This window comes from Enhydra lutris, unplaced genomic scaffold (genome assembly GCF_002288905.1).
Source record: "Enhydra lutris kenyoni isolate GAN:26980312 unplaced genomic scaffold, ASM228890v2 scaffoldscaffold3, whole genome shotgun sequence".
NCBI classification, from domain to species: domain Eukaryota; kingdom Metazoa; phylum Chordata; class Mammalia; order Carnivora; family Mustelidae; genus Enhydra; species Enhydra lutris.
Genome location: NW_019154087.1, coordinates 76,367,134 through 76,393,932, shown reverse-complemented (window position 1 = coordinate 76,393,932; position 26,799 = coordinate 76,367,134). Strand labels below are relative to the sequence as shown.

Below are 26,799 nucleotides of genomic sequence, written 5' to 3'. Positions count from 1 at the left end.
AGATTATATATCTAAGAATATATTATAACAAATATCATGGTGAATTACCATTATACAAATTTGATTTTATTGACCAAAATGGTTTAGTTACTGATATTAAACTTCCTAAATCTGTCAACTAAGTTACTTCGATTTCCTTGAAAAAAAAATCCATATTATCATCTAAAATACTAAAAAATAATTATAGTAAAATGATCCATTTCACTTATAACATGAATTTTGTGCTCCTTCTCATGAAATTTTTGTAAATATAAAAGCTCTACTCTCTTTGTTTTAATCACCATATATAAAATTTGTGACAATTGCAGTTACAAAAGTTTACAGTCATATTAAAATATTTTTCACTGAAAATATCCTAGTTTACAGTGGTTCAACCCTGTACTTCGGAAAAAAAAATTTCAAAATTATAATAACCTTCACAATTAGTTGCTGTTCCTACAGGTATATCAAAATAACATAACTTCCTGTAAGGCAGTTTTTATGACATACACTATGTTTTCTAAGGTGTCCAAAGATGAAAAATTGATATTGCAACCCAGAAGACAATATTTACATATTTAAAATAGAAATTAATGTACAGCAACTTACTTACTCTAATTATTTGATTTCAATCTTTTTGAAAAGATTGTGGGCCATAAAATTGGAAATCCTAGGATAATTTTAATGGTAAAGTAAAATTTACATTGGTGATTCAAAAGTCTATATAAGCATAACCTTGCATACATATTGTTTGATTAAGAATAAGGGTTAAATTATCTGATCTTTTGACTAGTCTCTATTTTTAAAAAATTAATAAAAAAGGAAAGCCCACCAAATATGATTGGACATGATAAGAAATTTATATGTCATAGAACAATTTTGTTCTTCAATAGATTTCTTATAATATCACTTTTTCCAAAAAGATTATTCTTGACATAGAACACATCTAATGATTTATTTATGATTTTGTTCTAATGTGTTACCTGAACTAAGCTCTTTAGACATGGTACTTACAAGGCCTTAAGTGTTATTTATTTAACTTAACCTCTGGATATACCAACAATGATCAGAATTTCTCTAATCAGTGTATGCTTATGTTCCAGATATTTTCCTACTTAAAAATATTTATTTCTAATTACTAAATGTTTTGTAACTTTCAGAAAAAAAGAAACACTCAGAATTTTTATTTCACGTAGAAAAAAGAAACTCTAAAAGCAATTTGAGAAAGAAAAGCTAGGTTTGAGAAATAATTTTTCTAGGGTAATCTCAGCTGCAAATAATACGAGGCCAGTTACTAAAAGGCTCTAATTAGCGAAAACAGAACAATGTAACATGTTTTTAGAGGTCTTGATAGACTGCTGGACAGTTTTAGATAGAAAACAATGCAATTTATGGAATATTTCAACAAGTCATTTTCTAATTGCATTCCTGACTTCACCAATAACAAGTGGTTGCAACCTAGTGCACAAGCTTAAACAGTTCTTCAACGGGTAAATACAAGAGGACTCACCTGAGTAACAGTGTTGCTTCCCAAAAGTAAAATCCCGAAACTAATGTCCGAAAGTGTCTCACGTGGGCCATGATACGGAGAGATTTTCACGATCCTGAAATTAGTCTTATCCAAGGCATGGGGGATGAGAAAGCCAGGAACGAAAATGTGCAATCTAACTCCGTGTGGTGTTGCAGATGAACGCCTGGGAAGCTTCAGCACCGTAGACAGCTCCCCGCAGTCAGTAAAAGACCTTTTCTTTCAAACACTTAAAGTTCCCTTTCGACCCCTGCTCTCAGCATGGAGCAGAAGGAAAAATTCTCGGGGTACAAATGTGCACGTGACTTATACAGTGAACGCGGAATAAGGGGTGAGATGAAATGTCTGAAGTGCCTAGGTTCTGGGCAACAGTTCACTGAAGCTTTAGCGGCAAAGAAAGATTGCTTGTCCTTCCCTGACTCAGACACTGGAGAAAGAATAGCAGCAACAGCGGGGACAAGGATGCTTCTGCACCTGCTCCAAGCGCCACTCGCCCAATCCCACTCTCCACCTTTGAGTAAAAACCGTCACAGCTAGCGCGGCAAAGGGAAGCGGGGGCGGAGCCAGACGACAGTGTTCTGTCTGCCAATCACGACCGCACAGCGGGACAGAGTGGCAGGCCACTCACGACCGTAGGCGGTGCTTAATACTTTACCCTTTAAAAAAAGCGGTGAATAACTGGTGCAGAGCCTTAACTGTGACTGGAGGGAGTTGGGGGAAGAAAGCTTCAGGACTCAGCATTGGGAGAGCCAGCAGCTTTTGTGAATTAGGTAGCAGAATAGCGCTGGAGAGACACTTTACTGTTCCCTTTCAGGAAAAGGCACAATTTAGGAACAAAAGGTCCCTTCAGATGTGACCCCATGTCTTTGACCTTAAATGCAGGAGTCAACAGTAAACCCAGACCTTTAGAAAGGGCTAGGGAGGAGCAGAAAAAATGTACACGAACATCAATGAAACAGGAGAATCAGCTGCTTCTAGAATTCTCATAACTGGCTAGCTTCCTTCTGGCCAGGAAGCATTGTTGACTAGAGTAAGTTGAGTTTCTTTCGGTTCTAATAAGGGTTCTAAAAGGATGAAGGGAAATCTTAAGAGATGAGTACTAGAGACACAATGGTACCCACCATTTTTTTTTCTTACACGTTTTCTGTATCTTAACAGTAAGTTCAAGTGAAGAGGACAAATACATCTTCTATCATTCATCTCTCTCCCCTCTCTCGCCCTCCCTCTCTCCCAGCAACCATGTACACTGGAATTTGGATTTAAGACTAGAAATGAAAAGTGTGTGTATGTTGTATGCATGCTTATTCATGTATCTCCAAATGAAATTTAAAAAGATTAAAACCTATGCTATTAGATCTTTATAGTAGCTTTTATTTACTATCAACCAAGATTAAAATTTTCACTACTTGAATTTTAGCTTCTCCCTAAAACTCCCTTACCTATTTATTCTGAAAGCCTACTTTAATCACTTAACTTTCTCAATGACTAAACTATATGCCAAAAATGTCTTCTTAGTCTTTCACACAAACATTTTCTTGTTAATTAAATTCCAGCACCAATTGACATATTGACCACCTTGTAATTCTTTATTTAACTGGAAAAGTGTAAGTTATTACCTTTTCACCCTCTTAAATGAGGGCACTGAAAAAAAATCTCTTTTTATTCCTTAGTAGACAAGGTTATTTGTCTACTAATAACAAATAGTTATTTGTTATTAGTAGACAAATAACAAATTTGTTATTTTTTATAACAAAGAAAGAAGTAAGAAGAAAGAATTTTTAGATTTATTTTTATGTATTATTACTATATGTCTCTTTTTGCACTTAATTTTCTTATTTAAATTACAAACTTCCAGAAGTCTCATAAGAATTATCACTGGTTCTACCCATGAATATTTGCACCCAGGGAAGATTCATACAGTTTTAGTCAACTCAGTTTTTCAATGAACCTTTTGAAAACTCATTAAGAACAAATACTTTTTAGTTGGTCATTCTCTGAATGGCAAGAATTCTTTTAAAAACACAATGTAGTCAATGAAACAAAACTTATTATATTTCAAGAAGGCTTGGATTCCTTGCCTTGCTTCACTACTACCTAACTGGTAGTATTTTTGGAAAAGTAATCTACTTTTAAGAATATCTTTATGTAACATATTTTTAAAAATATATTTATTAAGGCAATTGAGTTAAATTACTTCTGAGATTCATTCTCTCATGAAAAGGAAACAACCAATGGATGTTTATTTAAGTGAACAAATTAATGCATAATATTTAAAAGTCTGAATTTACATTAATCTGTATAGTTAGGTTACATGACAGGATAAGTTTAGCTATTTCATCTCATTAATAACATGAAAGCATATAAATATTATGCTTAATCAAATTAATAGATATACTCAACCAGTTTTGGGGTATAAATGTCATGTAAGAGAATGGTAATATGAAATCCCCATATTACTGGTTTTTCATAGCACCATTATTATTTCCTTCAAATTATATATGAAAAGTTATGATCCTCATCATTTATTTGTTTGACTTTTCCAAGGCAGTGAGGATAATGGCCATTATTTAGCAAGAACCTAACATATAGTAGATACTCAATAGTCATTGAATGCATTAATAATCATATTAGAAATGCAATATATATTTTTTGAATTAGATTTGCGAATTTGTTACAAAGCATTGGGTACCAGGTTAATTTTGATTAAATAAATCAGAAATTAATCAAAGAGTGGGTGGTAGTGCTTTGTTTCTTAATTTAACATTTAATGATTAATTTTCCAGGGCTTCCTGTCTAGGAATTCTTATGTTGTTTGCTTTTAATTTCTATAAGATCAAAATGAGTCTCATGCATCTATATATTTGTGACAATTATTCTTATAAATTTTATCCTTTTAAGAATAATAGTCCTGATTGGCTGAGTAGGTGAATGAAAGTGTTTTTGAGAAAAAGGCCATTCTATGGCTGATGACTAACTGACCAGCCCATTTATATAAAATTAAGCTGGATTCTGACTTGGTCAAATCTCTTCTCTTCTCCTCATTGCCTTTATTATTTCTTGAACTAATGGATTATATTTTATATTATATAAGATATGAGATTTCAGAACTGAATGAGATATTAATCTTCATCAGACTTTATACTTTCCTTTCACAAAAGAGGTAATTGTAACCTGAAGTGGTTAGGTGATGGTTACAAGCCCTCATATTCAACAAGTTGAAAATATCAAACCCACTGGTTGGCTCAGTGGGTTAAGCCTCTGCCTTCAGCTCAGGTCATGGTCCCAGAGTCCTGGGATGGAGCCCTGCATCAGGTTCTCTGCTCAGTGGGGAGTCTGCTTCCCACCCCCCTCTGCCTACTTGAGATCTGTGTCTGTCAACTAAGTAAATAAATAAATAAATCTTAAAAAAAAAAAGAAAATATCAAACTTGAATTTGGTGTCACTAGCTCAATGTCTAGCATTTTGTGTTCTCCCCCTACACTGTCTTTAATATTTCTACTAGTGTCTCAAACTATATGCATATTGACTAACCTACAGATAAGTAAATCAATTTCAGTCCAGTGATAAAGCTTTCCTTATATGCTCAGTTATTAATACCTATGATCTAAAACATATTGTTTTATACATAAAATAATATGATTTGCAATTTAGTAAAAGACTTATTTATTGAAGTCAATGTAGTATGTGGTTAAAAATAGTTTATTGAGGGGCACCTGGGTGGCTTAGTGGGCTAGGCCTTTGCCTTCGGTCATGATCTTGGGGTCCTGGGATCGAGCCCCTCATCAGGCTCCCTTCTCAGTGGGGAGCCTGCTTCCCCCTCTCTCTCTGCCTGCCTCTCTTCCTACTTGTGATCTCTCTCTCTCTCTGTCAAATAAATAAATAAAATCTTTTTAAAAAAGTTACAAAAAGTAATGTCATTTTTAGAATAATTAGAATATTCATATTTTTGAATTAATACTCTGGGAAAGTTGAAAGTCTTAATTTGTTTTGGTCTTTTTTTACCTTTATTTAGAGAAAATTGACAGTAAAATAATACTATATTTAAAGGATAAAACATAATGATTTGATATACGTGTATACACTCTGAAAAGATTTTCCTACCTGAATTAAATAGCACATATTTACCTTTCTAATTTTCCCTTTTTGTTCAAATTAATCAACATATGATGTACTATTTGTTTCAGAAGTACAAGTCGGTGATTCATCAGTCTTATATAATACTCAGTGCTCATTACAACATATACCCTCACCAATGTCCATCACACAGTTACCCCACCCCTCCCAGCAACCCCCCCCCCCCCAGTTTGTTTCCTATGATTAAGAGTCTCCCTCTCTGGTTTCGTCTTATTTCATTTTTTTCCTCTCTTCCCCTATGATCTCTGCCTTGCTTCCTAAATTCCACATATCAGTGAGATCATATGATAACTATCTCTGATTGAAGAAAGTCCTAATTTAGGTGTCAATCAGAAAGTTGCTTATTCAATACAAATCAGATAGAGGAGAATTAATCTTATTGCAGATGTAGATAATGTCACCAAGTATGTGAACATAGTGAATTTATCTTTTGTATAAGGATCTGCCTAATATGAAACAAACTACAATAATCATGACATGTTAGCTGATCAGGTGCCTCTTTTAGGAATAGTGGTGGAAATATCTAATAATTTATCTCCTTTTTCTTGTCCAGGATTCAGAATTTCTCACATGAATCTCAGCAACAGCCTCCTAATTGTTTCTCCTGCTTGCTCTGTTATTCCCATTCATTAATCCTCCCTTGTGAATATTAAGGGGTTTTTGTTTGTTTCATTTGTTTGTTGTTTTAGTAAGTCAGAAAATGCCACTTGTATTCCTAAAACTGTTTAATGCTTTTCCATTGCAGTAGATTAAAATCTATAGTTCTCTTTACAGATGACAAGGCTCTGAATGATTTTCTATTGGAAAATCAGAAAGCTCTTCAACTTCATTTTTTCCTAGTCTCCCATTTCCCCGACTATGCACCAATAACATAAGCTGTTTCTTATCTCTTGATTTCTCTACTTCACTTTTCCTTTTGGATTTCTTATGTCTAATCTTTTTCTAGCCATTAATTCATAATATAAATCTTTCTTTCAAAAAATTTTCCTTTTACCTTCAAATCAGGATTCATGTCTTTCATAGATTAAATTATAATTTAATGTTTGCATTTGTTTGAATACTCTCGAAAAGCAGAGGCAATATGCATCTTTTTGCTAATATAGTATCTGGTATATTATAGGTGACCATTAAATATCTGTCGAGTGAATGAATGAATGCATAAACATTCTCTGCTCTTGGTTCTCCCTTTTCTAGGTCTATTCTCATTAATCTCTTTTAACCCCATTCTTTCTTCAAAATTATTTAAAGTATCTATGTCATGGTGTTCTTTCCAGGCCAAATATATTCCTTTGTCATCTAAACGTAACCTTCAAGTTTATATGTGTGCCCTCAGTTCACACATATTCACACACAGTGTTCACACACACTCAGTTCTAAGAGTGCCTTCTTTATAAGTAAGATTAATATTATATAGTATATTGTAATTTTTAATATTTTAGCACTCAGACTGTCATCTTTTTCTCAGAATTGTAGTGGTAATTTGCCATAATTCCCTAGATGATTTTAAATAGTGAGCTATTTAAAGCAGTTATTTTACTGAATATTTCATTCTTTCCCTGAATATTTGGTATTAAGTAGGCATAACTTGAAAATATACCTCCAAATCATTTCTTCAACCAATTTATTTATCAACAAATAGAATTTATAATATGCATCATCTTAGGTGCTTCCTGAGATATACATGTGAATGACAAACAAATCTTGTTCAAGAGGAACCACAATCTATATAATATGTAAGATATACATGAATATTCATTGTATCTCATAGAATGTAAGTATTGAATGATGCAAGGAGAAATGCTATGGGAATTCAAATGATGTACTTTAAAATGGAAAGCAGGAGAACATTAGAAAATTTTCATGAAGTAGGGGATATTTAACAAAGCGTTGAAACCAATTCACATTTCATTTTTAGAACTTATGTGGAAATTATAATGAAAAAAACTTTGTAGGAGGAGAGCAAAAAAATCTTCAAAAACAGAGAAGCAGAAAAAAGTGGGTGAATAGGATTTGAGTGACAACATTTGTGTAGTTACCTATTGGATACTTTGCCTATTTTCTTAATTTCTGCTCTCAAGACCTTAAGGTATACATAATCTGATCCATGTTTTAATGATGAAGAAACTGAGATCCAAAAATTTTAAGCAGTTTTTCCAAAATCACAATTTACATTATTGGTATTAAAAAAAAAAAGGAGCGACTGAAGGAAATTAGTGAAAAAGAAGTTTGAGACATATTAGAGAGATCCATAGATACTGGGACAAATAATGCACAAAGTGAAAAATAGTTGCTGAATTTTCTGGATGGTTAATAATATGTAAATATGGTTGTGGTGTCAGGAGATACCTTTATGTACTTGTTAATGAACCAATCAATAAAATCTTATTTCATAAAAAAAAAACCATTTCATATTTATACTCCTGAGATTTTCTCCTTGTGTAGATTTTTCCATCGCAGGTCTCTTACATATTAAAATATAAAAAAGCTCTTAAATAAAACACAAAACACCACGACTTTAACTGGTATCCTTTTCATTTTTTATCTGAGGTGACTTATGAGCATGATTCTCTTTCTCAGTGTCAAATACATGTTATCACACATTAAATTGCTTGTGGCAGTGAACCACAGATTGAAGTATATATCAATACCTTATTTTTCAAAATGGTTAACAATACCACTTTATAAGAAATTCAATAAAAGATCTTCTTCAAAAGTCTCACTTAATTTGAAAATGATGAATACTGACATATATTGTTGAATTTCCAGGCTAGAAAAAAAAAAAAAAACAAAACCTGAAAAGTTTTGCAATCCTCTTACATACTCATATTGATTTATTTCTAAAATAATATTATTTACTTCATTAACAAAAAGTTCAAGTACAAGATGTCAACTGCTACTAAACCTTAATTATTAGACAATATCTAACCACTTGTGATCTGAAAGCTAAATATGACAATTTTATTACTTTGTAGGATAATAAATTAATGATGCATATATTAATCTCTACAGCTTTGTCAGGAATATTAAGAACTTACCTGTTATTACATATTAACTGAATAACAATTAGCCTGTGTAAACAGTAATCAGAATATGTAATGATATGCTATAATTAATAATTTACCTCTATAGAAAGAACTATAATCTATAAATTTTATAGCTAATAAATATTCTATGATTTTGACTATAATTTCTAATTTATGAAAATGATGAAAATTTATTTATATTTTATAGAAAAATTATTGCTCCCAACTTTCTTTCAAATTTAAGTTTTCCTTAACAATTTATTTCTGGTATTTTTGACTGAATAGATATTCCAAAAAAACCATTTTGTGCTTAGCTGAGATACACAGAAATCGCCCAAACCAATGAAAAAGCAGGAAGCAAACAAAAACAAACAAAAACAAAAACAAAAACAAACAAAAACAAAAAAAACCCAGGGAGGACTAAAGCTGTAAGGATTCCAACAGTAACCAATTGATCCCTCTTGGACTATAGCTTCAGTTTTTACCATATATATACTCAACTGACTCGGAGGCAAGAACTATAGCTCAAACAAGGCCTAAAAGACATGTTTGTTTGTGGTTTTTTTTTTTTTTAATTTTATTCATTCATTTGAGAGAATGAGAGACAGATAGAGAGAGAGAGAGAGAGTGCGCGCGAGAGCACGAGGAGGGAGAGAGGCAGAGGAGGAAGCAAACTCCCTACCGAGCCAGGAGCCTGACAGGAGCCTCTATGTGGGGCTTGATCCCAGAATCTGGAGATCATGACCTGAGCCAAAGGCAGACGCTTAACCATCTGATTCACTCCAGCGTCCTGGAGTCATGTCTTTTAAAAGAAAAATCCCAAGAATTAATAACCGTAGGAAGCAACTGGGAAAGCTATCTACATTCCAAAGGATTCTGAGAAGGAAACTTGTCTGTCTCAGCTTTAGCTCTTAACAGAAACAAAAAAATCTCACTGAAGACTTATTTGCCAAAACAAACTAACACAGTTTTTGAGCCAGAATTAACACCACCTAAGGGCACATAAATGCCAGGTTACAAATATGTATTTAACTGGTGTGATTGTAATGTCCTAGAAATGTGGCAGAAACAACTGTAGATACTCCCTGGAGGAATATATTTTAAGACTGCATTTGAAGGAATTTCCACAGATAAAGTTCCAAAAAACACAGGGTAAATAACAACAAAACAAAACAATAACAAAAAACAAAAACAAACAAAAAACAGATGAATAAACAGGCCACCATGAATCCATGAATTAGAGTCAGCAAAGCAGTTAAAAAAGAATTAGAAGAGCAAAGACTATAGATGTTGAGCAAAGACTGTACACTATAAAATATAAAATAAATGTGCTTATTATGTGAAAAGAATAAAAATATGACAAGCACTATAACCTGGCCAGATGGATCTAAAAAATAACCAAGGGAATATCTAGAATAAAACTTATGAAAGCTGAAATGAAAAATCATTGGATAGTTAAAGCAGCAGGTTAAATATGCTGAAACAGAATTAGTGGGTTAGAAGATAGATCTAAAAAATTACATAATGTGAGCCAGCAGAGTCAGAGGTATTCAGAACAATTTCAAAGACATGGAGAAAAGATTCATAATTTCCAGCAAACATTGGATTTGTATTTCTCCTCTTCCCCTCAAAAAAGGAATAAATTAAATGGGGGTAACTAATTGAGATTTTTATCAAAATGATTAAAGACATAGTTTTTACATTTTTAGAAGTGAGAAGTGTCCCAGGTGGACAAGTAGATTGAAAACTACAATTAGACTGGTCTTAATTGGTACCATTAAAGAAAAAAGCATTCAGTGACAATTAACACATGAAAAAGATTTTATTCAAGGGGATAGGGGACTATTACCACAGGTATATCACCACTGAGATGGAATTTTGGAATGGTGGAGAGATACCAGGCTCAACTCTAATATAGCTTGGGCAAATAGAAATTTATAGCCAAGGAGCAGAGTGCAGGTCAGTCAATAAAAATTACTAAGAGAAGAGCACCTAGGTAGCTCAGCTGGTTAAGCAACTGACTTCAGCTCAGGTCAGGATCTCAGGTCCTGGATTCGAGTTTCACATCAGGTTCCTTGCTCAGCAGGGAGTCTGCTTCTCCCTCTCCTTCTGCAGTTCTCTCTGCCTGTGCTCTCTTGCTCTCTCCCTTTGTCAAATAAATAAATAAAATCTTAAAAAAAAAAAGTTACTAAGAGAAACAGTGGCCAAGAGGGATTCTGGCTAAACTGACCTAACAGAATTCTTGCTGTAGGTTAGCCAGATGACCTGGGGCACGGTGGAGGATGAGGAACAAGATCAGATACCAATGACTATCAGATATTGAGAATGTGGGGTTCTGATGGAGAGGAATTAGCAGAATTCTTGCTAAATTTGGACAATGCAGAGGTGAACTCAGAAGTCCAAAAGTCAGGCCTAGTTGGAGTAAAGTTCAGGGGAGGCTGAGTAGAGTTTGGTCAATGAGAAAACTTGTGTCAATACAACAATCTCATACTAAAGTCAAAGGAAACTTCTCAATCTCCACAACAGAAAAAAGAGATTATTTTTAAAAATGAAAAGAAAGACAAACAGCTATATGCAATTTCTAAGAATCAGAAGAACTAAAAGATATCTGAAAAAATGAAAGTAAAAGGAAGGGAATGTTCATAAGGTTACTGTTAACCAATAAATAAATAAAACCAGTGTAGCCACACTAATATTAAACAAAACTGAAGAGAATTGCATATTTACACAAAAAAGAGTCTTTATATAATAAAAAAGTTTCACCAGAAAGATATGAAACTTCTAAATGTGTATGCATTTAATAATAAAGCTTTAAAATGTGTAATGCAAAAAAAAAAAGAAATTTTAATATACTATTCAATAGCTGTTAGATCAAGCTACAAAAAAGTCAGGATATGAATTTTGAAAAAAAACCATATATATATTTGGTATTATATTGTATATACATTACGTGATGTGTGTGTATATGCACAAATATAGTCAATAATTTTATCTATTTTGTCTATTCAAAGTTATATCTCCAAATTTTGTCATAAGCATTCTTTTTAGGCAAATGTTAAACATCTGTTAACATTGAACATAATAATGTGTGCTATAAATTTCAACTATCTTAAAGAAGTGCTATCATTTCAGAGAATTGATTAATGACTGAACCTTAAGCTAAAATGACTGCATTAAGAAACTTGTTGGATGAGGGGGCGAGAGAGGGATGGGAATGGTGTGTGGGTGGCTTAATCTGTTAGCCTTGGACTTGATTTGCTCTCAGGTCTTGATTTCAGGGTCATGGGATTGAGCCCTATGTAGGGCTCTACACTGAGTGGAGAACCTGCTTGAGATTTTCCCTGTCCCTCTCCCTCTGTCCCCACCCTGTACTCTCTCTCTCCATAAAATAAATAAGTAATTCTTAAAAAAAAGAAAAGAAAAGAAAAGAAAAGAAACCTGTTGGTGCATGAATATATAAATATTTATCAGTATATATGGCAAATGAAAAAATAAAGATAATAAAAATGCAAATTAAAGCAGTTTAGCTGGTGACTAATTAAAAATGTGTAACCTTAAATGGTCATAAAATAAAGGCTGAAAATTAGTAATATATGATACCTCTTTGGCATATTGGAATGAACAACTGAATGTTCATAAATATAGTAAGAAAAAATAAATGTAAGAGCAAAAATACAGTGTAAAACAAACAATATAGATGACCACGAAAGCCAAATATTTTTGAATTTTAGAGTTGATAAATTTAATAATAATATAACATTATTATAATATAGTAAGCAAAGTATTTGTAGGCAGGATATTTCCTAATAAATAATATAATAAGATAATAGTTTAAGTATTGGTAGGCAGAGTATATCTTAAAAAATCAAGAAGAATAAAGACTAACAACTCAATAGAAAACAAACATGGAAAGATTTCATGAACAGAAATTAGAAAAAAGAAAGAAATATGTCGTATATGCAATTTAAGATGTTACACTTTATTTGTAAGTAAGGAATTCAAATTAAATTATGAGGCAAAATGTTAAAGCTAACAGATCAACAAAGTTGTTTAATCAATAATACCAATTGTTCCAAGAATGTGGGATCAATATAGAATTTATGTAGAGCTAATGAAAATATACGTGATATAAGACCTATTAATCTAATGGTTGTGAGCCAATTGTTGTGCATTTGATTGTAATAGAAAATTGCCTGTTCTCCTCTTTTAAATTAGAAAACTCACTAAAAATTCTTTTGAGTGGCATATTTTAGAATATTTTTAAAGTCTAGTTAAATAGTTATTAACTATTTATCTTATTTAACAAAAGATGGCTTTTAACATGATTTGCTAATTCTTTCACTTTTGCGTTTTCAAACTAAACCTTTTCTTCTCTCTGCAATCCACCACCCCTCCTCCCCACCAGGTTTCACTAAGCTTAAATGAAATGCAGACTGAGTTGTTTTACTAGGGAGTTCCCACTTGACACTTAAATAAAGTGATTAAACTTAAATGATGACTACTTTTAATTCAGCAGTTCTTTCTCTTTTGTTTTCCCTCAAATGTATTGGAAAGGCAATATTTCATGCTTTATCTTTCACTCAGGTGAAAATGCAAATAAATAACCAAAGGGTTGTATAGATAAAATTAAAAACTTTCATAGCAGCAATAATAACTTTGAATGTTTTAAAAAATTCTCATTCATTTTCAGCTGGTAATGTGTAGAATGTACACATGATATTCTAGGGTTGCTTATAGTAATATCCTCTTGGTTTTCATGACCCTCTTGGGTCCTCTGGACAAGAGTCCTTTTATTATTCTAGCTACGTCCAGATTTGGTGTTGCAGTTTGCCTTCATTTATGGTATGTGGGGTCAAGACAAACCTAGGCTTAATTACTAAATTCAGTGAAGTATTGTGGGTAGACAGTTGATCTAAATATGACTGTTGTGAGGTGAATCATATCTCCTGAATGGAGGTATCTTTGGAGTCCTAACCTTCTATACCTCAGAATGTGACCTTATTTGGCGATAGAGTCTTTACATAGATGATCAATTTTAAAATAATTCATTAGGAGGTGTCCTAATGCAGTATGAATAATATCCATCCTCAATAAAAGGGAAAATTTGGATACAGAGGTAGATACTCACTGAAAAAAGATGAAAGGGGAACAGGAAGAAGATGGCCATCTACTGAGCTAAGAAGAGGGGCCTGGAATAGATCCTTTTCTCATGGTCCAAAGAAGGAACCAACCACTAACACTTTGATTTTGGATTCCTAGCCTCCATATCTGTAAAACAATATATTTCTATTGTTTTACTTGATTTGTGGTACTTTTTAAATGGCGGCCCTACCAAACTAATACATGGGGTTCTACATATTTTCTCCAAACTCTTACCAGTGGTCCTTCCCAAGTCAATTTGTTGTTGAAATCAATCCACTGATGGGTAGAGGAGAAACTTTAGGCTTAAAAGAGACCTTGGCAGAGAAAACTGATGAGGACTCTTTCTTCCCTGGGCTAGAATAGAATCACCACGTACTTGGCAAAAACGTGGCACATAGAGATTCCTAGAGGAAAATTTGACTTGGTGAAAATTTTTCCAATATGCGTGATCTTAGACACTAGGGAGGAGATGGACTACATCTTCTCTTGACATTGGGAATATGCCAGGAGACCTGGCATCTGCAAAGTCTTCATCCTGCTACTCAGTGGGGACTAGTAGCCCTTCTGCCCTTCTACCATTGGCTCAGAGTTGTAAAAACTAGCCAGACTGCCCCATTTGTTTACTCCTACCACCAGATCTAAAGGCTAATAGAGAAAATAACAAATCATCTAAGGGATTTGAATGGCCAAAGAGAGGAAAATCCAGTCAGCACAAACACATTTCATGCCAGCAAAAGAGAGTTGCTGCAAAAGACAGAAAGCTGCTTGAACAAATAACAAAAGCCCTTAAGAAAACTCAAGTGAAATCCCAATCACAAATGCTTTCTGGAGCTAAAGCAACAGGATTTCCCAACTAAATACTTGAGTAGGTAAACTGAAAGATAATATGTTCAAATCATGAACCCACTTACAGATACAGAAGATCTAGTAGAAGAACTGTCTCAAAGCAGAGTGAAAACATAAAGCAATACAAGTTATGGTGGGGGAAATAAAACCTTCAAACAACATGCCATTTAGAGAATATATACAATAAAAATAACAAAAAATTTGGAATTCCATAAGAAAAAAATTATAAAACTTAAGAGATAATAAGAAAAAAGTATATAAATAAATCTTTTTATGAGTTGAATAAAGAACTAAATTATCAAATTGATGAGACTCACTGAAATTTAGGCAGGTTCAAAAATAAAAAAAAAAAAGCTAGGTATACTTTGTCAATGAGTAACTAATAAATTTAAAATCAAGAAAATTATTACAAGCTTTCAGATAGATTCTAATGTAAAAATTTAAGTAAACAATCAGAAAAGAAAAAGAATCCAGCAATTTAGCTAAGGGGTAAAAAAGCACTCTGTAACTAAGTGGAGTTTATAGCAAGAAAACAAGTCTTTTGATATAAGAAAATAGGCTAGCATAATCAAGTTATCAACAAATTTAAGAAATAAAACATGATTACTAATGGAGTTTGTCAAGATTTGATAAAATTTCTAAATTTCAAAAATAAAAAGGTACATATGCATAATAATTAAATGCAATAAATATTGTCACACATGCTGCAGAAAATATTATGGTGAAAGTTAAAGCATTATAGCATTTTAACAATATTTGTAAATTAAACCATTATTATTCTACAATGATTTGCAGGTTTTCAATAGCCAAACTGTGGAATGATCTGAGATGCCCTTCAACAGATGAATGGGTAAAGAAGATGGGGTACATATACACAATGGAATATTATTCAGCCATCAAAAATGATGAATACCCACCATTTGCATTGACATGGATGGAACTGGAGGGGATTATGTTAAGTGAAGTGTAAGTCAAACAGAGAAAGACAATTATCATATGGTTTCACTCATATGTGGAAGATAAGCAATAGCATGTAGGACCATAAGTGAAGGGAGAATCAGAGAGGGAGATGAACCATGAGACATCATGGACCTTAAGAAAAAATCTGGGGGTTTCAGAAGGGAAGAAGGTGGGGGAAGGGGGTAACAGGGTGATGTGTATTAAGGAGGGCATGTGCTGTAATGAGCACTGGGTGTTACATATAACTAATAAATCATTGAACGCTGCATCGAGGATTAATTATGTACTATACAGTGGCTAACTGAACATAATAAAAAAATAAAATAAAATAAAACATTTGGAACATTGAAATGACTCATATAAAACTCAAAACTAGAAAGCTTACAGAAGTAAGAATATTTAGTATGGTCTATTTATATAATTGTCAGAGAGCAAGAATTCCTGTCCCCTTCAAGGTCCTTCTAGCTGGACTAAGACTCAAAGTGACAGGAGACATATTGATAGGAGAAAATAAAATTTAATAGCATATGGGAATCCACAGAGACATGGAAATTCTAAAGACAGGCAGAATGAGGTATATATGTCCTTCTGAACTAAAGAGAAGGAGGTAAGGGTCTGGGTCTTCAAAAGACAGAAATGCAATTCTCAGAAAGAATGAAACAGTATAAATATTTAGTATCCAAATGTTTGCTGGGCCACCCAGAAGACAGAGACAGAAAGGACTTGGATCAAAATGGCCTTGCTAGTTTCCTGCTATGTCTAGATCGTATCTGCTTGCTACATCTAGATCATATCCTAATGTAGGTATCTATGTACGATGTTAGCTCTCTTCCTGGAGAAGGTCCTCTGTCTAAATCCTTTAAGGCAGTTGTGGGATGGCAAAGAGCTTTCCCTGAATCTGCTGGGTGGGTCTCAATTGCTTTAAACTCAAAATAATCATCATGCCAAAGCAGCATATTTTGGCGAGGTCTGTTTTGTGCCCCTTCAATAGGATAAGTATATTTAGGTTTAAGTGGAGAGAGGGAAATGGAGACATACATACAAATGGAAAAAAAGACACTTAATGCTTCCTTAATTTATGTATTTTTATGAAATTATTTTGAAGTGCACACATGTAGAGAAAAAGTTTGGCAAGCTTTTCCATAATGACTAGGGCTTAGAAATCTTAGCACATACTGTTTGAGAGACAGTCTTGGGAAATTATAACTGAATTAAACGTTTTTAGACCAGATTTTCCTGTGGGCTATCAACACACTTTTTCTCATGTTCTTCAAATTATGTAAAAAGTGCTGACATCAGCCAATCAACATAGTTTTTACTATATGTACAGTTTTATCAGAATTTTGTTCCTTCATATTTATTGGTATTTAAAAATTTAAGATATTTATGATAATATTTATGAGATGAATTCTATAGTTAATAAACACAATAAACTTTATTTGTTTTATGGGTTAACAACCCATGAAAACTTTGATTTGTAGGGGCACCTGGGTGGCTCAGTGGGTTGAGGCCTCTGCCTTTAGCTCGGGTCGTGATCCCAGGGTCCTGGGATCGAGCCCCGCATGGGCTTCTCTGCTCAGCAGGGAGCCTGCTTCCTCCTCTCTCTCTGCCTGCTTCTCTGTGATCTCCGCCTGTCAAATAAATAAATAAAATCTTTAAAAAAAAAACAAAACAAAACTTTGATTTGTAAATATTGATAGCATCATTCTGTGTAGTGTTTAGGTAAATAAAGAATAGTTATAAAAATAAAATTATTAATTCCTGTGATATGTTCATTCTTTTTATTTATTTATTTATATATTTTTTTTACTAACATATAATGTATTATTAGCCCCAGGGGTACAGGTCTGTGAATCACCAGGTTTACACACTTCACAGCACTCACCACAGCACATACCTTCCCCAATGTCCATAATCATTCATTTTTGAAGTTAAAAGACATCTATTACTTATTTAACCTTTTAGCCCCCAATATTGGAATTATCTTCAGAATATCATGTTTTATGTCTGTGTAATACTAACTTAAAACACAGAAGCATTTTACCTAAGATACTGTTAAATGTTCCTCTAAATAAATTATGTACATTGTATATTTTCTTTTGAATTGATTTTGTCTATGAATTACATAAATTTGCTTCCAGGCAAAGTATTTAATCATATTTTCATTACAAAAGATTTTTCCCAGTCAGATTAGTATCATTGTTTTCCAGTTAGTAATTCACTGTAACTCTTCTCTTCTCTTCTCTTCTCTTCTCTTCTCTTCTCTTCTCTTCTCTTCTGCTCTTCTTTCTTTTTCTCTTTTCTTTTCAGAGAGAGAGAGAGAGAGAGAGAGAGCACATGCAGAGCGAGGGGTGGGGTAGGGGAGAGGGAGAGAGAGAATCTTAAGCAGGCTCTACACCCTGCGTTGAGCTAAACTTCAGGCTGGATCCCATGACCCTGATATCATGACCTGAGCCGAAATCAAGAGTTGGACACTTAATGGACCGAGCCATCCAGGCACCCCTATTTATCTTAGGTTGTAGCTGGGGATTGCTGATTTTTTTTTTTCTTTTAGTCACCATACTGTACAATACATCCACAGGACTTACTTGTAAGTGGAAGTTTGTACCTTTTGACCACCTTTACACATTTTGCCCATCCTCCAACATTAACTCCCCGCAACCACCAATCTGTTCTCTGTATCTGCATTCTGTTTGTTTGTTTTTAGTTTCCTAAAGGGATCATACAGTATTTGTCTTTCTCTGTCTGACTTATTTCACTTAGTATAATGCCCTCAAAATCCATTCATGTTAGAACTGGCAGGATTTCCTTCTATTTTTATGATATTCCTGTATTTCTAATTTTATTATATATATTTCAATTTATAAACATTTCATATTTTTTACATGTCCATCCATCAATGGACATTTAGGTTGTTTCCATAACTTGAATTTTTTAAATAGTCCTGCTATGAACATGGCAGGGGTGGAGATATCTTTTTGATAGTGTTTTCATTTCCTTTGGATAAGTACCCAGAAGTGGAATTGCTGGGTCATATGATAGTTCTATTTTTTATTTTTTAAGGAACCTCCATACTGTTTTCCATAGTGGCAGCACCAGTTTGCTTTCCCATCAATAGCGCAGCACAAGTATTCCCTCTCTTCCACATTCTTGCCAACACTTGTTATTTCTTGTCTTTTTAAAGGTAGTCATTCAACAGGTGTGACAATATCTCATTTGGTTCTGATTTGCATTTCCCTGATGATGAGTCGTGGTGAGCAACTTTTCATGTACTGGGGATTACTTTTTACTCGAAAACAGGAAGAGTTGCAGCTTCAATAATTGTCACAGATTTTTTATTTTGAAAAAATAAAAAATTCCTGACTTTTTAATTGAAAAATTGAATTGCAACACTGCCACTCATCTATCCACTCAATAGACTTAGGTGTCCCTTCTCTATACTGTATGCTTATATCAACTTTAAAATTATCATAAGTATTTCAAAGTTTTATTTACTTGCTTTTTCTTCAACTATACCAGGAAGACGTTTAAATATATCTCACATCACAATCTTAAAACTCACTAAAGTACCTGACACAGAATATAAGCTAGAGGTCCATTTAGAATGAATGAATAAATCAAACAAGTCAAATCTATATATTTTAATAACAATTGATGAAACCCTTTTTTTTGGTAAGTTGGAATTTTTATCTAGGGAGATTGACTTGCCTTCATTTAATAGTGACAGACCTGATGAATGGCCTATTTTCATACCAAAAGTTATTTTTCATGTTAAATAGATACCAACAAAAGAGATGTTTCTGAATTAGGTACCCAAAAATAAATGAAACAGCTTTAATGCCATGTACGCAAACAAATGTTTCATAGGAGTAGTTTCAAATCTTTGGTCACAAAGGTTAGAATACTATTTGTTTGTATTTTCATTAGTCCTTTTTTGGATGTTTTTGAAATTTTGACTATCTGGTGTATTTAATATGCATTTTCCCTTTCTTCTACCCTGAAGGAAAAATGTTAGAAGTATAAATATTTTAAAAGTTTGAATTCTTTAACACCTTATAGATTTTTTTTGTCCTAGAAATATAATTTAATATGCAGAAGAAATTTATTTACTAAGGCCCAAGAATTTTAAGAAAACTTCAAGAGCAAAACAATATTTTTGACATTGGCTATAATTGGCCTGAATTCAGGTACCAGCATTGGCACTCATTCTCCTTGTTACCTTGGAAAAAGTCCTTGTTTCTTACTTATTTTTTATTATTTATCTATAAAATAAACATTATAATGAGTTTCATACATTCTCCTTTGCTCTTTAATTCTTCTAAAAAATCTGACTTCTTTTGAGTGACTTTTGAAAATTCCATTGTATTATCTGAAAAGTTTGTAACTCTATTACTAGTTGATTTTATGCACTTGTAAAACAACATTTTAATGTTTGAAGATATTTATATTTTATTAATTTTTTAAAATAACAAGTTTATTGAGATATAATTTACATTTGCACCATAAAAATTCATCCCTTAAAGATGTACATTTCAGGGCACCCGGGTGGCTCAGTGGGTTAAAGCCTCTGCCTTCGGCTCAGGTCGTGATCCCCGAGTCCTGGGATCGAGCCCCCATAGGCTCTCTACTCAGCAGGGAGCTTGCTTCCCCTGCTCTCTCTGCCTGCCTCTCTGCCTACTTGTGATTTCTGTCTGTCAAATAAATAAATAAAATATTAAAAAAAATAAAAATGTACATTTCAGTATTTTTAAGTATATTCATATAACTATGCAACCATTATCTGTATCTGATTTTACATACATAAATAGTATCTGATTTTAGAAAATTTTAATTATGAAAGAAAGATCATTAGCAGTCATGTCTTGCTTCCCCCTGTCACCAGCCCCTGAGAACTACTAATTTACTTTCTGTCTCTATCAACTACCTAATTCTAAATATTTCATATAAATGGGATCATACAATATGTGGGCTTGTGTGACTATTTCCTTCATTAATATGTTTTTCAGGTTTGTTGTCATACATTGATCTTGATACCTTAAATTAGTTTAACGTCTAGTAAACATAAGTGCTTACAGTCCATTTTTTTTTTTAATTCAATGGACTTTATTTTTTAGAGTTACTTTTAGGTTCACAGCAAAATGGAGCAGAGGTACAAAGTTCTCCCATATATCCCAGCCCTATACATGCACTGCCTCCCCCATCATCAACATCTTCAGTTCTTAACATTTGTTAAAATTGATGAGCCTATATTTGAACACTGCTATCACCTGAAATCCATAGTTCACATTAGGGTTCACCCTTGGTGTTTACCTTCTATGGTTTAGACAAATGTAAAGGGCATGTATCCCCTATTACAGGATCATACAGAATACTTTTGCTGCCCTAAAAATATTCTGCTCTCTACTCATTCAACCCTATCTCCCCAACTAACCCATGACAACTGCTGTTCTTTTTACTGCCTCCGGAGTCTTGCCTTTTCTAGAATGTCAAATGGTTAGAATCATGCAGTCTGTAGCCTTTTCAGATTGGTCTTTTTCACTTAGTAATATACATTTAAGATTCCTTCATGGCTTAACAGCACATTTCTTTTTATCACTGAATAATATTCCATTCCCTGGATGTACATAGTTTATTTACCCCTGTACCTGCTATTTCAGTTTCATTGATCTCTGCTCCAATTTTTTTTTTAAGATTTTATTTATTTATTTGACAGACAGAGATCACAAGTAGGCAGAGAGGCAGGCAGAGAGAAAGGAGGAAGCAGGCCCTCTGCTAAGCAGAGAGCCCGATGCAGGGCTCGATCCCAGAACCCTGGGATCATGACCTGAGCTGAAGGCAGAGGCTTTAACCCACTGAGCCACCCAGGTGCCCTTCTGCTCCAATTTTTATTATTGCTTTTGTTTTGCTTGCTTGGGGCTTAATTTATTCTTCCTTCACAAAGTGAAAGCTTAGATAATTAATTTTAGATCTTGCTTCTTTTCTAATAAATTCACTCAATGCTGTAATTTTCCTTATAGGTACTACTTTTTTGCTGGATCCCACAAATTTTGATAAATTGTGTTACTAAGTTCAAAATATTTTAATTTTTTCTTGAGATTTCTTCTTTGACACATATGCTAAATTTAGGACCATATTGTTTTTCTCTAAGCATTTTGGAAATTGACGACTTTTTGTTACTGGTTTCTAGTTTAATTCCCTTGGGATATGAGAGCAGACATTGCATAATTTCTATAATTTTAAATTTGTTAAGATGCGTTTTATGGCCCAGAGTGTGTTCTATCTTGGGGATTGCTTCCTGTGAACTTGAGAAGAATGTGTATTCTGCCAGTGTTGGATCAACTTGTCTATAGATGTCCATTATAACCAGTTGATTCATGATGGTGTTGAGTTCAGTTATGCCTTACTGACTTTCTTCCTGCTGAATCTATCCATTTCTGTTAGAGGTGTGTTGAAGTCTTCAATTCGGTAATATTGGATTGTGCTACAATAACGGAACAACAGTAAATAGTAAGTAAGTAAATTAGTAAGTAAATTAGTAAGGTGGTGGTAGGGTGTTGGTGCGGGGGGTCTATGATTAAGTCTCAGTCTTTTAATTAGAGTGTACTTCTGGACTTTGAGCTTCACAAGTGCTTCCTGTTTTTTGTTTTTGTTTTTGGTGCTCTGTGTGTGTGTGTGTGTGTGTGTGTGTGTGTGTGTGTGTTTAACACTTTAGGTGGTATAGGATGACTGGAATGGACCAGAATTGGGGATTTCTCTTCCCTCAGGTCATTTTTAAAATATATTTATTTATTTAAGTAATCACTACACACAACGTGAGGCTTGAACTCACCACCCTGAGATCAAGAGTCACAGACTCTTCTGACTGAGCCAACCAGACACGCCTTCCTTTAGGTCACTGAAACTCTAATAAAAAACAGCAGCTTAAGCTTTGCTTAAATAGTTTCTCCTGGGGCAGACATTATTAAGAAGAAGAGAATGCTGTAGTATATTCCAAAATGGTTCCTTTCCCCCTCCCCTGGCAGTGAGCAGGCAGGGATTTTTCTCTGATATTCACCCAGCTAACCTGGTAGAGCTCCAGGAGGTGAAACTTGTAAAAGTATGGGTCTCCTACGACTCTGAGTCCCCTGAAGTTTTACCCCTCAGACTTACTCACCTAGAGCCTTCAGTAATTCATCATTTATTCAGGATTCCCTTCCCTGTGATTTCTGCTCATGGGTTTCTGCTCTAGTAAGATGCGATTCTTTGTATTTGCCTTTTGGTTTCTCCAATTTGGGGGCATTGACTTGCTTTGTGACATCATTTCTCTCTTACATATTTAAGACAAGTTATGAACTTTTCAGTTTGTTCAGCTTTTTACTTATTGTTAGAATAAAGTGGCAACCTCCAAACTTCTTACCTGCTGGGCCAGAAACCTCAAGTTTCTTAGAGTTTTATTTAAAAAGCTTAATCTGATATTCGATTTTTAGGGTTTTCACAGCTTTGGGGATTTCTTGGTCTTTTTAACTATTTCATATTTTGACCTACAGAGAGGACTTCACTTGAGCCCTTTAATATAGGCCTATTTAAGGCATTTAAGAAAACGGTAGGGTCTATGTACATGTATAAGTGAATACTAAGAAAAAAGTAATTAAAAGTAGAGTCTAGTCATATAAATTAAATGATAAATTAGCTTCATTTCAGTTCCTTAATATATTTAGCTCTCTCTTGCCTAAAGAACATAAATTTGGTCTTGCCTCTAAATGGAATATTCAATGCTCTGCATGGTTAACTTTTCTTATTCTTTACGTTTCAGGTTAAATACCCTCAAAAAAGGCTTTCCTGACATATGTAGAGCAGCCACCACATCTATTATTTTCTATTACATTACCCACTTTATTCACTTATTAGATAATGATTATTTATCTACTTACTTATTTTCTATCTTTCCTCCCCTAAGTTAAAGTCCAAGAGGTAAATATCACTTTTGACTTCCAACTTGCATTTCTCTGTGTCCTAAGACACAAAAGCAAGAAAGTGAAAAATATAGGAAGAAAAACTGTCACAGAGGGGTCATGGTGAGGAAGAAGAGCAGCAGAGGAAGCTCCAGGGATACCCAGCAGCCAAGGGAAAACGGAAGTGCTAAAACACAAAGCCTTATCTAAAATCCAAGAGTAGTTGTCCGAATCCTTCACCGTCTTTGTTTGTTTATTTGTTTGTTTTTGAAAGATTCACTTATTTAGTTTGGAGGGAGAGAGAGTGTGCTGGGGGGAAGGGCAGAGGGAGAAGGAGAGAGAGAAACCTAAGCAGACTCCCTGCTTGACTGTGGACTCCAATGCAGGGCTCGATTCCATGACCACAATATCATGACCCAAGCTGAAATCAGTTGGACACCTAATAACCGATAGAGCCTCCCAGATCCCTCAATCCTCCACCTTCTAAGTCTACTATTATACCCAGAGGATGTTACCAATCGTGTTTCTTTGCCTGTCAAAGCTATAAGACCCATCAGTATTAAACTCCAGCCCAGACCTGCCTGTATCAGGATCCCAGAAGCCAATGTTGGAGCCACCAAAACTTCTGGGCAAAAGGTTGACTTCAGGATGTGTTTCTTCTAAATCAAATTGTAAGCCTTCTGGCATGAAGGTGGATCATCCACTACTGGAGAACTGTGTAGAAAAACCATGGGGTTACTTAATATACAGGAATTGAAAACTACAAAGCAGCAGTAGTAGATCAAGGAAATGCTAAATGTGCAGATTCTGTGGGCAATAACCATGTTGAAAATGAATCCTTTGATAGCTTTCTAAAAAAGATGAACAAAGAGAACTTGCCCCAAACCTTACCAGACTCTGAATGGGAACCAAATCCTGAATAATAGAGAAGAGGTAAACCAAAGACTAGCTCCTATCATCAAATCAAGACCAGTTTGTCTCCTATACAGGACTTGAGCAAAAAAAGTTCAGGGAATAGTGCTTTTCTGAAAGACAAAGCTAGTAAACAATTTGTTGGAGAGACACAAATTTGGATTCCACCAGTAGAGTCATAGCAACTCTCCAGAGGAACAAATCTTGCAAGACCAGGAGAAAAACCCAAAGATAATTCCCTCTTGCTATCTTCAGATCCTTAGTAGGACTCAAGCATCAAAGAAACCCGTGGTCAAGGACAAAAAAGACATGAAGGTTAATGGAGATAAATATGAAAGACCAAATGAAACTAAGTTACAGTTGCACACTGTTACTGAGCAGAAAGTAGAACAAACCCTGGTGTGCTTCTGGGAGGCCATAACAACAGACATCCAAACATTGAGTAAGATCAGAAATCCACTTAAACTTGTTTTAGACTTTGGACATCATGTACACTGCAAGAATCAAAAGCCATAAGCCAAAGGCCTAATTTGACAGTTGGCAGTTCTAATCAAATCATTCCAAACACCCCTAACACAACAGCAAATGGAACCAATGGGAATAAATGCAGCAGCGGCTATCAACAAAAGCAGACTCTGGACGCCAAGTTGAAAAACGCTCTTCCCCAGACCATATTCTCAATGAGACAGCTCCCAAAACTAAGATAAGAAAACCATAAACAGAGGTAGAGTCCCAAATGGGGCCGAAACTCATCCAAATATTAAGAAGATCACAGAAGAAGATTGAAGGAAACAACTGGACGACTGGCAAAAATCTAAGGGGAAAATTTATAAATGGCCTCCTATGGAACTTAAAAAAAAAGAAGAAAAATAATAAAGGAAATGAATATTTTGTTCTGGAAAAGTATGGAAAAAGAAGATGAAGAAAAGAAAGCACAACCTAACCTGTCCAATAAAATTAAGAACATTCTCATAGAATGTCTGCAGCTCATTGAAGAGGGTGTACTTTCTAATGAAATAGTGACCACATTGTCCAGTATTCCTGAGGCTGAAAAATTTGCTACATTTTGGATCTGCAAAGCAAAGTTGTTGGCAACTAAAGGTACTTCTGCTGTTATTGGTCTGTACAAAGAGGCCATTAGAAATGGGGCAACACTGACACAAGAGCTGTGAGAAGTTGTTCTTAATATTCTGCAAGACCCAAACAGAATCACCGAAGGAGTTACTTCTGACCTTTAGCTGCTAAAACAGATATGGTAACAATAGAAAAGCTGGACAGTAAGACAGAATTTGAAGTCTTATCTTTAAAGGAGACAGCAACAACCCAAATAATCAAGGCAGAACAGGATGACCATCCTGGTATCAAGTTAGAGCCCCCTCCCCCATCCCTAGAGTAAGTGGAATGCCAGAAGTGTAAGATATGCAACTCATCATTCTTGTACAGCCTTGGACAAAGACTGAGCGAGTTGTGTCCCGTTATCTGGTTTCGGAGTGTCCATGAAAGAAGGAATACCCTTGTCCAGGTGACCTGGAGAAAACTATAGAATGGACAGACAGATTACGGGCTCTCAGAATTTAATAATTCACTGGACTTACTCAAATTTAATATCCCCATGAGACTGTCTTTGGTTTATTTAAGACTACAGTTTGCCACAATTTTCTAGCATACATACATTTTAAACTACTGAATATTAATTTACCCCACAGGTATGGTAAAAATTTTGACTTTATTGATCTACTTTACTCTCAATATAATTCTTATTTGTATCAGAAGTTTGGTGCCACAGTATGGTAGACTTTCCTTCCGGCAAACACCTTAGCAGAGAGGGCAAGTTCTTCTAGCCAGAAGGAGCTGTGCTTAGAAGCTAGCCTTTCTGACTAGATGCCACATGATAGACCATCTGGTCAAATCCCCTCATTTTACAGTCAATGCTAGCTGTGCCTTTGCTCAGAGATTGCAAATGACTTTTATATGAAACTTTGACTTCTGTCACAGTGTCCCTGTAGATGAGGGGCAATTTATGTCCTGCCTGGGCCAGAGCTCCTCTAATGAAACACAATTCTGAATTGGGGTAGTCATTTAGTTTTTTATATATGAATATAATTTTATATTTATTATCCAGAAATGCTTCAAGTAAAAACAAAAGGAAGCAAGGGAGAGGGGAGGGGAGGGGACACTTGCTTCTTCACTTCAATTCTTTGCTCTGCTATAGGACACGTGGCCTGAGAAGACAGTACAAGCCCCACAGACTAAGACAGGTTGCCTTTCCTTCCTCCTGGCAACTGCTCTTGGAAAGGTAAAATCAGAATCATTATGTAAATGTGAAGTGTAGAAAGCCTAGCCA

General features: G+C 34.4%; 1 protein-coding gene and 1 pseudogene across 2 annotated transcripts in view; one reads left to right on the top strand and one right to left on the bottom strand.

The window, feature by feature from the left end:
- Positions 1–1,728, bottom strand: part of LOC111156394 (glycine receptor alpha 3) — a 215,918-nt gene extending 214,190 nt beyond the window's left edge. For both annotated transcript variants that reach the window (XM_022517247.1, XM_022517256.1), the window contains exon 1: positions 1,490–1,728. In XM_022517247.1, the coding sequence (XP_022372955.1) occupies positions 1,490–1,560 (71 nt within the window). In that variant the 5' untranslated portion in view covers positions 1,561–1,728. The remainder of the gene's footprint in view (positions 1–1,489) is intronic.
- Positions 1,635–25,955, top strand: LOC111153151 (annotated as a pseudogene).
- The last annotated feature ends 844 nt before the right edge of the window (positions 25,956–26,799 follow it).